Source organism: Panulirus ornatus, chromosome 6, assembly GCF_036320965.1.
Source record: "Panulirus ornatus isolate Po-2019 chromosome 6, ASM3632096v1, whole genome shotgun sequence".
Classification (NCBI taxonomy): domain Eukaryota; kingdom Metazoa; phylum Arthropoda; class Malacostraca; order Decapoda; family Palinuridae; genus Panulirus; species Panulirus ornatus.
The window spans coordinates 19732400-19745823 of NC_092229.1; the positions used below are offsets into that span (position 1 = coordinate 19732400).

At 42.7% G+C, this 13424-nt stretch overlaps 1 protein-coding gene across 2 annotated transcripts in view; it reads left to right on the forward strand.

Annotated features, from left to right (window-relative positions):
- Positions 1-13424, forward strand: part of LOC139749112 (folylpolyglutamate synthase, mitochondrial-like) — a 116435-nt gene that overhangs the window by 75227 nt on the left and 27784 nt on the right. The window contains exons 7-8 of one of the 2 annotated variants that reach the window (XM_071662700.1): positions 6310-6443; positions 6639-7044. In XM_071662700.1, coding sequence (XP_071518801.1) covers positions 6310-6443; positions 6639-6641 — 137 coding nt within the window. In that variant the 3' untranslated portion in view covers positions 6642-7044. Of the gene's footprint in view, positions 1-6309; positions 6444-6638; positions 7045-13424 lie in introns of those variants that run through there. The other variant, XM_071662699.1, reaches the window with a different exon arrangement.

The window sequence follows — 13424 nt, forward strand, 5'->3', positions numbered from 1 at the left end:
TAATAATTATTTTATTATATTTTGTCGCTGCCTCCCACGTTAGCGAGGTAGTGCAGGGAAACAGACGAAAGAATGGACCAACCCACCCACATACACATGCATATACATACACGTCCACACACGCACATATACATACCTATACATCTCAACGTATACATATATATACACACACAGACATATACATATATACACATGTACATAATTCATACTGTCTGCCCTTATTCATTCCCGTCGATACAACGCCACACTTGAAATGACAACCCCCTCCCCCTGCATGTGCGTCAGGTAGCACTAGGAAAAGACAACAAAGGCCACATTCATTCACACTCAGTCTCTAGCTGTCATGTATAATGCACCGAAACTACAGCTCCCTTTCCACATCTAGGCCACACAAAACTTTCCCTGGTTTACCCCAGATGCTTCACATGCCCTGGTTCAATCCATTGACAGCATGTCAACCCTGATATACCACATCGTTACAATTCACTCTATTCCTTGCACGCCTTTCACCCTCCTCCATGTTCAGGCCCCAATCACTCAGAATCTTTTTCACTCCATCTTTCCACCTCCAATTTGGTCTCCCACTTCTCCTCATTCCCTCCACCTCTGACACGTATATCCTCTTTGTCAATCTTTCCTCACTCATTTTCTCCATGTGACTAGACCATTTCAAAACACCCTCTTCTGCTCTCTCAACCAAACTCTTTTTATTACCACACATCTCTCTTACCCTTTCATTACTTACTCGATCAAACCACCTCACACCGCATATTGTCCTCAAACATCTCATTTCCAACACATCCACCCTCTTCCACACAACTCTATCTATAGCCCAAGTTTCACAACCATATAACATTGTCAGAACCACTATTCCTTCAGACATACCCATTTTTGCTTTCCGAGATGATGTTCTTGCCTTCCACACATTTTTCAGTGCTCCCAGAACTTTTGCCCCCTCCTCCACCCTATGACTCACTTCAGCTTTCATGGTTCCATCCGCTGCCAAATCCACTCCCAGCTATCAAAAACACCACTTCCTCCAGTTTTGCTCCATTCAAACTTACCTCCCAAGTGACTTGTCCCTCAACCATACTGTACCTCAAAACCTTGCTCTCATTCACATTTACTCTCAGCTTTCTTCTTTCACACACTTTACCAAACTTAGTCACCAGCTTCTACAGTTTCTCACCCAAATTAGCCATCAGCGCTGTATCATCAGCGAACAAGTGACTCTCATCCACAACAGACTGCATACTTCCCCCTCGCTCCAAAACTCTTGCATTCACCTCCCTAACAACCCCATCCATAAACAAATTAAAAACCATGGAGACATCATGCGCCCCTACCACAAACCGACATTCACAGAGAACCAATCACTTTCCTCTCTTCCTACTCTTACACATGCCTTACATCCTCGATAAAAACTTTTCACCGCTTTTGACAACTTGCCTCCCACACCATATATTATTAATACCTTCCACAGAGCTTCTCTATCAACTCTGTCATATGCCTTCTCCAGATCCATAAATGTTACATACAAATCCATTTTTTTTTCTAAGTATTTCTTACATATATTCTTCAAAGCAAACACCTGAGTCACACATCCTCTACCACTTCTGAAGCCACACTGCTCTTCCCCAATCTGATGCTCCGTACATGCCTTCACCCTCTCGATCAATATCCTCCCATATAATTTCCAAGGCATACTCAACAGTCTTATACCTCTGTAATTTGAGCACTCACTTTTATCCCCTTTGCCTTTGTACAATGGCACTATGCAAGCATTCCACCAATCCTCAGGCACCTCACCACGAGTCATACATACATTGAATAATCTTACCAACCAGTCAACAACACAGTCATCTCCTTTTTTAATAAATTCCACTGCAATACCATCCAAACCCACTGCCTTGCAAGCTTTCATATTCTGTAAAGCCTTTACTACCTCCTCTCTGTTTACCAAATCATTCTCCCTGACCCTTTCACTTCCCACACCATCTCGACCTATATCTGCCACTCTATCATCTAACACATTCAACAAACCTCCAAAATACTCCATCTCCTTCTCACATCACCACTACTTGTTATTACCTCCCCATCAGCCCCCTTCACCGATGTTCCCATTTGTTCTCTTGTCTTATGCACTTTATTTACCTCCTTCCAAAACATCTTTTTATTCTCCCTAAAATTTGATGATACTCTCTCACCCCAACTCTCATTTGTACTCTTTCTCACCTCTTGCACCTTTCTCTTGACCTCCTGCCTCTTTCTTTTATACATCTCCCAGTCATTTGCATTATTTCCCTGCAAAAATCGTCCAAATGACTCTCTCTTTTCTTTCACTAATAATCTTACTTCTTCATCCTACCACTCACTCTCCTTTCTAATCTGCCCACCTCCCATGCTTCTCATGCCACAAGCATCTTTTGCACAAGCCATCACTTTCCCTAAATACATTCCACTCCTCCCCCACTCCCCTTACCTCCTTTGTTCTCACCTTTTTCCACTCTGTACTCAGTCTCTCCTGGTACTTCCTCACGCAAGTCTCCTTCCCAAGCTCACTTACTCTCACCACTCTCTTCACCCCAACATTCTCTCTTATTTTCTGAGAACCTCTACAAATCTTTGCCTTCGCCTCCACAAGATAATGATCAGACATCCCTCCATTTGCACCTCTCAGCACATTAACATCCAAAAGCCTCTCTTTCACATTCCTGTCAATTAACACCTAATCCAATAACGCTCTCTGGCCATCTCTCCTACTTATATATGTATACTTAGGTATATTTCTCTTTTTAAACAAGGTATTCCCAATCACTAGTGCTTTTTCAGCACATAAATCTACAAGCTCTTCAACATTTCCATTTACAACACTGAACACCCCATGTACACCAATTATTTCCTCAACTGCCACATTACTCACCTTTGCATTCAAATCACCCATCCCTATAACCTGGTCTCGTGCATCAAAACTACTAACACACTCACTCAGCTGCTCCCAAAATATTTGCCTCTCATGATTTGTCTTCTCATGCCCAGTTGCATATGCACCAATAACCACCCATCTCTCTCCATCCACTTTCAGATTTACCCATATCAATCTAGAGTTTGCTTTCTTACACTCTATAACATATTCCCACCACTCCTGTTTCAAGAGTATTGCTACTCTTTCCCTTGCTCTTGTCCTCTCACCAACCCCTGACTTTACTCCCAAGACATTCCCAAACCATTCCTCCCCTTTACCCTTGAGCTTCTTTCACTCAGAGCCAGAACATCCAAGTTCCTTTCCTCAAATATACTACCTATCTCTCCTTTTTTCTCATCTTGGTTACATCCACATACATTTAGACACCCCAATCTGAGCCTTCGAGGAGGATGAGCACTCCCCACATGACTCCTACTGTTTCCCCTTTTAGAAAGTTAGAATACAAGGAGCGGAGGGTTTCTAGCCCCTTGTTCCCGTCCCCTTTAGTCGCCATCTACGATACGTGAGGAATGCGTGGGAAGTATTCTTTCTCCCCTATCCCCAGAGATGGGGAGAAACGTATACATATATATATATACATACACAGACATACACATATATACCCATGTACATAATTTACACTTGCTGCCTTTATTCGCCACCACGCCACACATAAAATGACAACCCCCTCCCACCAGATGTGCAGGAGGTAGTGCTAGGAAAAGACAACAAAGGCCCCATTCGTTCACACTCAGTCTCAAGCTGTCATGTATAATGTACCGAAACCACAGCTCCCTTTCCAAATCCAGGCCCCACAAAACTTTCCATGGTTTACCCCAGATGCTTCACATGCCCTGGTTCAATCCATTGACAGCACATCAACCCTAGTATACCACATCGTTCCAGTTCATTCTATTCCTTGCACGCCTTTCACCCTCCCGCATGTTCAGGCCCCAATCGCTCAAAATCTTTTTCACTCCATCCTTTCACCTCCAATTTGGTCTCCCATTTCTCCTCATTCCCTTCACCTCTGACACATATATCCTCTTTGTCAATCTTTCCTCACTCATTCTCTCCATGTGGCCAAACCATTTCAGTACACCCTTACTGCTCCCTCAACCACACTTTTTATTACCACATCTCTCTTGCCCTTTCATTACTTAATCAAACCACCTCACACCACATATTGTCTTCAAACATCTCAATTTGAACACATCCACCCTTCTTTGCACAACCCTATCTATAGCCCACACCTTGCAACCATAACATTGTTGGAACCACTATTCCTTCAAACATACCCATTTTTATTTTCCGAGATGATGCTCCCACCTTCCACACATTTTTCAACACTCCCAGAACTTTTGCCCCCTCTCCCACACTGTGACTCACTTCCGCTTCCATGGTTCCATCTGCAGCCAAATCCACTCCCAGATATCTAAAACATTTCACTTCCCCCAGTTTTTCTCCATTCAAAGTTACCTCCCAATTGACTTGTCCCTCAACCCTACTGTACCTCATAACCTTGCTCTTATTCACATTTACTCTCAGGTTTCTTCTTTCACACACTTTACCAAACTCAGTCACCATCTTCTGCAGTTTCTCACCCAAATCAGCCCCCAGTGCTGTATCATCAGCGAACAACAGCTGACTCACTTCCCAAGCCCTCTCATCCACAACAGACAGCATACTTGCCCCTTTCTCCAAAACTTGCATTCACCTCCCTAACAACCCCATCCATAAACAAATTAAACAACCAAGGAGACATCATGCATCCCTGCAGCAAATCACCATTCACTGAGAACCAATCACTTTCCTCTCTTCCAACTCGTACACATGCCTTACATCCTCGATAAAAACTTTTCACTGCTTCTAGCAACTTGCCTCCCACACCATATATTCTTAATACTTTCCACAGAGCATCTCTATCAACTCTTATCATATGCCTTCTTCAGATCCATAAATGCTACATTCAAATCCATTTGTTTTTTTTTCAAGTATTTCTCACATACATTCTTCAAAGCAAACACCTGATCCACACATCCTCTACCTCTTCTGAAACCACACTGCTCTTCCCCAATCTGATGCTCTGTACATGCCTTCACTCTCTCAATCAATACCCTCCCATATAATTTCCAAGGAATACTCAACAAACTTACGCCTCTGTAATTTGAACACTCACCTTTATCCCCTTTGCCTTTGTGTAATGGCACTATGCAAGCATTCCACCAATCCTCAGGCACTTCACCATGAGCCATACATACATTAAATATCCTTACCAACCAGTCAACAACACAGTCACCCCCTTTTTTTAATAAATTCCACTGCAGCACCATCCAAACCCGCCACCTTGCCGGCTTTCATCTTCCGCAAAGCTTTCACTATCTCCCCTCTGTTTACCAAATCATTCTCCCTAACCCTCTCACTTCACACACCACCTTGACCCAAACACCCTATAACTGCCACTCTATCATCTAGGACATTCAACAAACCTTTAGAATACTCACTCCATTTTCTCACATCACCACTATTTGTTATTACCTCCCTATTGGCCCCCTTCACCAATGTTCCCATTTGTTCTCTTGTCTTACGCACTATATTTACCTCCATCCAAAACATCTTCTTATTCTCCCTAAAATTTAATGATACTCTCTCACCCCAACTCTCATTTGCCATCTTTCTCACCTCTTGCACCTTTCTCTTGACCTTCTGCCTCTTTCTTTTATACATCTCCCAGTCATTTGCTTTCTTTCCCTGCAGACATCGTCCAAATGCCTCTCTCTTCTCTTTCACTAATAATCTAACGTCTTCATCCCACAACTCTACCCTTTCTAATCTGCCCACCTCCCACGCTTCTCATGCCACAAGCATCTTTTGCTCAAGCCATCACTGCTTCCCTTAATACATCCCATTCCTCACGCACTCCCCTTATGTCCTTCGCTCTCACCTTTCTCCATTCTGCAGTCAGTTTCTCTTGGTACTTCCTCACACAAGTTTCCTTCCCAAGCTCACTTACTCTCACCACTCTCTTCACCCCAACATTCTCTCTTCTTTTCTGAGAACTCTTCAAATCTTCACCTTCGCCTTCACAAGATAATGATCAGACATCCCTTCAGTTGCACCTCTCAACACATTAACATCCAAAAGTCTCTCTTTCATGCACCTATCAATTAACACATAATCCAATAATGCTTTCTTGCCATCTCTCCTACTTACATATGTAATGTTTGTGTAGGTGCCAGAACTTTCAAGGAGTCAGTATCTGTCTACGTCCACAATTTCCATTGTTGTGAAAATTCCTCTCTCTTTTAATCCTCATTATCTGATTACTCTTTTTGAAAAAACAGAAAGCAGCACAAACATAAGATCTGCTAGTACTCCAAGTTCAAGTTATGAAGGACTTAAAGTTGCTGCTCCATTTACACTCTCTGATGTAGAACTGTGTGGCCTTAAATCTGCTGTATGGCCAGGAAGATCTCAAGTAAGTGTGTGGGATTAATCTTTGTTCTCAAGTTTTGTGGAGTCCATAGTCCTAAAGAATTTTATATTTGGATTGACAGAATTAGATTTGGAATTTCTTTGTTTTACATATATCTCTTGTTGTATTCAGAGGTATAATCACATCTAGGATCATGTTGTGTTGGTAATTGGACTGTCCTTGGAAATTACATTACAGTAGAGCGCCTGCCAACTGGAAAGTTTGTGACCAAATGGATACTTACCTAGTGATTACTGTCATGAACATCTGTTCAAGAAAAGCATATTATGAACCAGATTTACTCACGTCAGTTTGGTTATGTTATTATTTGTATGAATATGTGAATTGTTATTACTTCATGAGTTAGGTAAGAACCTACTGCAGAGAACTGTGTAAAAAAATTCATGAAAAGTAAAAAATAACTGTCATTTACCAAGTGAAATTTGAGTTTTGGCTTGAGTACTAGCTTCTTCATCTAGCTTGTTTATGTCTCACTACTTCCTCCATCTATTGTATTGTTCCACCCACTTTTCCCATTATGTGTGTGAGTATCATGAACACCTTCCCAATTGGGGAAAGCATACAATAAACCAGAGTACTTACATTAGTTTGATTTCATTTGTCTTCTGTTCAAAACATTCAACATATATTAGTCAGTAGTATGGTAGATTTTATTTTTCATATATTTTTTCTACTCTGTTTGAATGGAGAAAAACTGGAGGAAATGAAGTGTTTTAGATATCTGGGAGTGGATTTGGCAGCGGATGGAATCATGGAAGCGGAAGTGAGTCACAGGGTGGGGAAGGGTGCGAAAGTTCTGGGAGCGTTGAAAAATGTGTGGAAGGTGAGAACATTATCTCGGAAAGCAAAAATGGATGTGTTTGAAGGAATAGTGGTCCCAACAATGTTATATGGTTGCGAAGCGTGGCCTACAGATAGAGATATGCGGAGGAGGGTGGATGTGTTGGAAATGAGATGTTTGAGGACAATATGTGGTGTGAGGTGGTTTGATTAAGTAATGAAAGGGTAAGAGAGATGTGTGGTAATAAAAAGAGTTTGGTTGAGAGAGCAGAAGAGGGTGTTTTGAAATGGTTTGGTCACATGGAGAGAATGAGTGAGGAAAGATTGACAAAGAGGATATATGTGTCAGAGGTGGAGGAAACGAGGAGAAGCAGGAGACCAAATTGGAGGTGGAAAGATGGAGTGAAAAAGATTTTGAGCAATTGGAGCCTGAACATGCAGGAGGCGTGCAAAGAATAGAGTGAATTGGAGCGATGTGGGATACCGGGATGGACGTGCTGTCAATGGATTGAAGCAGGGCATGTGAAGCGTCTGGGGTAAACCATGGAAAGTTTTGTGGGGCCTGGATGTGGAAAGGGATCTGTGGTTTCGGTGCATTATACATGACAGCTAAAGACTGAGTGAGAACGAATGTGGCCTTTGTTGTCTTTTCCTAGCACTACCTCAGGCGCATGCGGGGGGAGGGGGTTGTCATTTCATGTGTGGTGAGGTGATGATGGGAATGAATAAAGGCAGCAAGTATGAATTATTTTTTCTACTCACTACTTTCTGGTAGGTTCTTTCGAAATTCTTAAACTTATAATGATTGATACATTCAGAAATGGCAATGCATATGAAAGTGCCATGTAGAATATAGATGCTTGTGATCCTAAGAAGGCCATAGGTTTACTGGTTGAGAATACAATAGTGTCATTTAGTTTTTTCATTATAACACTAGCTGTTGCAGTAGAACATGAACCCTGCTGGCCTTGCCTCATAGGGTGCCAATGCCTTGCAAGTCACTCTACCCCCACATCAGTTCTTTACTTGCATTTAAAGAGTATGGCTGCATTGTTTGCCACTTTTGCATTTCTACACCTTTGCCCACTTCAACCAGTCATTACTGTCCCTTAGTGTCGAGCAAGTACACCAACTACAATTAAGCCTCTTCAAGTAAAAAATAAATTGAGCATGGGTATAATGCTTCAGCAGTTGTTCACCATTATGGTGTTAATGAGAATAGCAAAACACATGATAAAAGGTAGGTTAGGAGAGTCATTCCTTAGGTACTGGTGAGGGACACGAGAAGTCTTGTTTCCCATGTACTGGTAGGGAATGCAAAGAGCCTTGTTCCTCAGGTACAGGTGGGCTGGTGAGGAACATTGTTCCTCATGTACTCATTGGGGAGGCTAGGGGTATTGTTCTCCAGGTACTGGTGGGGGAAGCAAGGGACCTTATTCCCTAGGTAATTTTAGGGAAAGCAAGGACTGTTGTTCTTGAGCTACTGGTTGGGAAGGTGATGAGCCCTATCCCTCAGATACTGATGGGGTAGGCAAGGAGCCTTTTTCCTCAGATTCTTGGAAGGTGAGAGATGAGCATTGTCCTTCAGGTACATGTTAGGGAGGTGAGGAGCTTTGCACTTAAGGCACTGTTGGAGGAGGTGAGGAGCCTTGTTACTCAGGTACTGGTGGGGTATTAGAGGAACCTTGTTTCTCAGATGCTGTTGGGGAAATGAGGAGCACTATTCCTCAGAGACTAATAAGGTAGATGGGGACCCTTTTTTCCTCAGGGACTGGTGGGGATGATTTACTCCGTCATCTTCTGTCATCTAGAGCATTGCATGTCTGTTTTCCATCAAGAAACCAGTGATAACTCCATTGTTTAAAATGAATTATTCTTGATCATTTACAATATAATGTTTTTTAGATACAGAGGTTGTGAAATCTTGAATGTCATGTGATGGTGCTTGAAATTTAGGCTGATACTAGTGCTGTAGTCATTCTAAACCTAAACTTTAATGAATTAGATGCAGAATGACTTTTGCAAAACACACAACACAAGATAACGTTCTCTCCTTCCACACATTCTTCATCGCTCCCAAAACCTTCGCCCCCTCCCCCATCCTGTCACTCACTTCCGCTTCCATGGTTCCATCTGCTGCTAAGTCCTCTCCTAAATTTCTAAAACACTTCACTTCCTCCATTCACTTTCTCCATTACGACTTACATCCTAATAAACTTGTCCCTCAACCCTACTGAACCTAATAACCTCGTTCTTAATCACATTTACTCTCAACTTTCTCCTTTCACACACTTTTTCAAACTCAGTCACCAACATCTGCAGTTTCTCACCCAAATCAGCCACTAGACCTGTATCATCGGGAAATTGAGATTATGTATAATGAATATAATTAATATAATATAATTATATGGGAGGGTATTGATTGAGAGGGTGAAGGCATGTACAGAGCATCAGATTGAGGAAGAGCATTGTGGTTTCAGAAGTGGTAGAGGATGTGTGGATCAGGTGTTTGCTTTGAAGAATGTATGTGAGAAATACTTAGAAAAGCAAATGGATTTGTATGTAGCATTTATGGATCTGGAGAAGGCATATGATAGAGTTGATAGAGATGCTCTGTGGAAGGTATTAAGAATATATGGTGTGGGAGGAAAGTTGTTAGAAGCAGTGAAAAGTTTTTATCGAGGATGTAAGGCATGTTTATGTGTAGGAAGAGAGGAAAGTGATTGGTTCTCAGTAAATGTAGGTTTGCGGCAGGGGTGTGTGATGTCTCCATGGTTGTTTAATTTGTTTATGGATGGGGTTGTTAGGGAGGTGAATGCAAGAGTTTTGGAAAGAGGGGCAAGTATGAAGTCTGTTGGGGATGAGAGAGCTTGGGAAGTGAGTCAGTTGTTGTTCACTGATGATACAGCGCTGGTGGCTGATTCATGTGAGAAACTGCAGAAGCTGGTGACTGAGTTTGGTAAAGTGTGTGAAAGAAGAAAGTTAAGAGTAAATGTGAATAAGAGCAAGGTAATTAGGTACAGTAGGGTTGAGGGTCAAGTCAATTGGGAGGTAAGTTTGAATGGAAAAAAACTGGAGGAAGTAAAGTGTTTTAGATATCTGGGAGTGGATCTGGCAGCGGATGGAACCATGGAAGCGGAAGTGGATCATAGGGTGGGGGAGGGGGCGAAAATCCTGGGAGCCTTGAAGAATGTGTGGAAGTCGAGAACATTATCTCGGAAAGCAAAAATGGGTATGTTTGAAGGAATAGTGGTTCCAACAATGTTGTATGGTTGCGAGGCGTGGGCTATGGATAGAGTTGTGCGCAGGAGGATGGATGTGCTGGAAATGAGATGTTTGAGGACAATGTGTGGTGTGAGGTGGTTTGATCGGGTAAGTAACGTAAGGGTAAGAGAGATGTGTGGAAATAAAAAGAGCCTGGTTGAGAGAGCAGAAGAGGGTGTTTTGAAATGGTTTGGGCACATGGAGAGAATGAGTGAGGAAAGATTGACCAGGAGGATATATGTGTCGGAGGTGGAGGGAACGAGAAGTGGGGGACCAAATTGGAGGTGAAAAGATGGTATGAAAAAGATTTTGTGTGATCGGGGCCTGAACATGCAGGAGGGTGAAAGGAGGGCAAGGAATAGAGTGAATTGGATCGATGTGGTATACCGGGGTTGACGTGCTGTCAGTGGATTGAATCAGGGCATGTGAAGCGTCTGGGGTAAACCATGGAAAGCTGTGTAGGTATGTATATTTGCGCGTGTGGACGTATGTATATACATGTGTATGGGGATGGGTTGGGCCATTTCTTTCTTCTGTTTCCTTGCGCTACCTCGCAAATGCGGGAGACAGCGACAAAGCAAAAAAAAAAAAAAAAAAAAAAAAGAATATAATTAAATGAGAATATTTGAATGCAAAGGTGAGTAATGTAGGCAGTTGAGGGAATAATTGGTGGTATGCATGGGGTGTTCAGTGTTGTAAATGAAAATGGTGAAGAGCTTGTAGATTTATGTGCTGAAAAAGGACTGGTGATTGGGAATACCTGGTTTAAAAAGAGAGATATACATAAGTATTCGTATGTAAGTAGGAGAGATGGCCAGAGAGCGTTACTGGATTATGTGTTAATTGATAGGCATGCGAAAGAGAGACTTTTGGATGTTAATGTGCTGAGAGGTGCAACTAGAGGGATGTCTTATCATTATCTTGTGTAGGCGAAGGTGAAGATTTGTAGAGGTTTTCAGAAAAGAAGAGAGAATGTTGGGGTGAAGAGAATGGTGAGAGTAAGTGAGCTTGGGAAGGAGACTTGTGTGAGGAAGTACCAGGAGAGACTGAGTACAGAATGGAAAAAGGTGAGAACAAAGGAGGTAAGGGGAGTGGGGGAGGAATGGGATGTATTTAGGGAAGCAGTGATGGCTTGTGCAAAAGATGCTTGTGGCATGAGAAGCGTGGGAGGTGGGCAGATTAGAAAGGGTAGTGAGTGGTGGGATGAAGAATTAAGATTATTAGTGAAAGAGAAGAGAGAAGCATTTGGACAATTTTTGCAGGGGAATAATGCAAATGAGTGAGAGATGTATAAAAGAAAGAGGCAGGAGGTCAAGAGGAAGGTGCAAGAGGTGAAAAAGAGGGCAAATGAGAGATGGGGTGAGAGTATCATTAGATTTTAGGGAGAATAAAAAGATGTTTTGGAAGGAGGTAAATAAAGTGCCTCTCATGATCTTTCTTCTCATGACCGAGGTGCATAGGTACCAATAATCACCCATCTCTCTCCATCCACTTTCAGTTTTACTTTTTCATCCCACCACTCACTACCCTCTCTTAATTTACCCACCTCCCACCTTACTCATGCCACTGGCATCTTTTACACAGCCATCACTGCTTCCCTAAATACATCCCATTCCTCCCCAGCTCCCTTTACGTATTTTGCTCTCAACTTTTTCCATTCTGCACTCAATCTCTCCCGGTACTTCCTCACACAAGTCTCCTTTCCAAGCTCACTTACTCTCACCACTCTCTTCACCCCATCATTCTCTCTTCTTTTCTGAAAACCTCTACATATCTTCACCTTTGCCTCCACAAAATAATATATCTTTTTTTGATTTCTTTCATACATATTTGCCATTTCCCACATTAGCGAGGTAGTGTTAAGAACAGAAGACTGAGCCTTAGAGGGAAATCCTCACATGGCCCCTTTTTCTGTTCCTTCTTTTGGAAAATTAAAAACGGGAGGGGAGGATATTCAGCCCTCTGCTCCCACCCCTTTTAGTCTCCTTCTATGACACACAGGAAGTACATGGGAAGTATTCTTTCTCCCCTGTCCCCTGAATATATATATATATATATATATATTTTTATTATACTTTGTTGCTGTCTCCCGCGTTTCCGAGGTAGCGCAAGGAAACAGACGAAAGAAATGGCCCAACCCCCCCCCCCATACACATGTATATACATACGTCCACACACGCAAATATACATACCTACACAGCTTTCCATGGTTTACCCCAGACGCTTCACATGCCCTGCTTCAATCCACTGACAGCACGTCAACCCTGGTATACCACATCGCTCCAATTCACTCTATTCCTTGCCCTCCTTTCACCCTCCTGCATGTTCAGGCCCCGATCACACAAAATCTTTTTCACTCCATCTTTCCACCTCCAATTTGGTCTCCCTCTTCTCCTCGTTCCCTCCACCTCCGACACATATATCCTCTTGGTCAATCTTTCCTCACTCATCCTCTCCATGTGCCCAGACCACTTCAAAACACCCTCTTCTGCTCTCTCAACCACGCTCTTTTTATTTCCACACATCTCTCTTACCCTTACGTTACTCACTCGATCAAACCACCTCACACCACACATTGTCCTCAAACATCTCATTTCCAGCACATCCATCCTCCTGCGCACAACTCTATCCATAGCCCACGCCTCGCAACCATACAACATTGTTGGAACCACTATTCCTTCAAACATACCCATTTTTGCTTTCCGAGATAATGTTCTCGACTTCCACACATTCTTCAAGGCCCCCAGGATTTTCGCCCCCTCCCCCACCCTATGATCCACTTCCGCTTCCATGGTTCCATCCGCTGCCAGATCCACTCCCAGATATCTAAAACACTTCACTTCCTCCAGTTTTTCTCCATTCAAACTCACCTCCCAATTGACTTGACCCTCAACCCTACTGTACCTAATAACCTTGCTC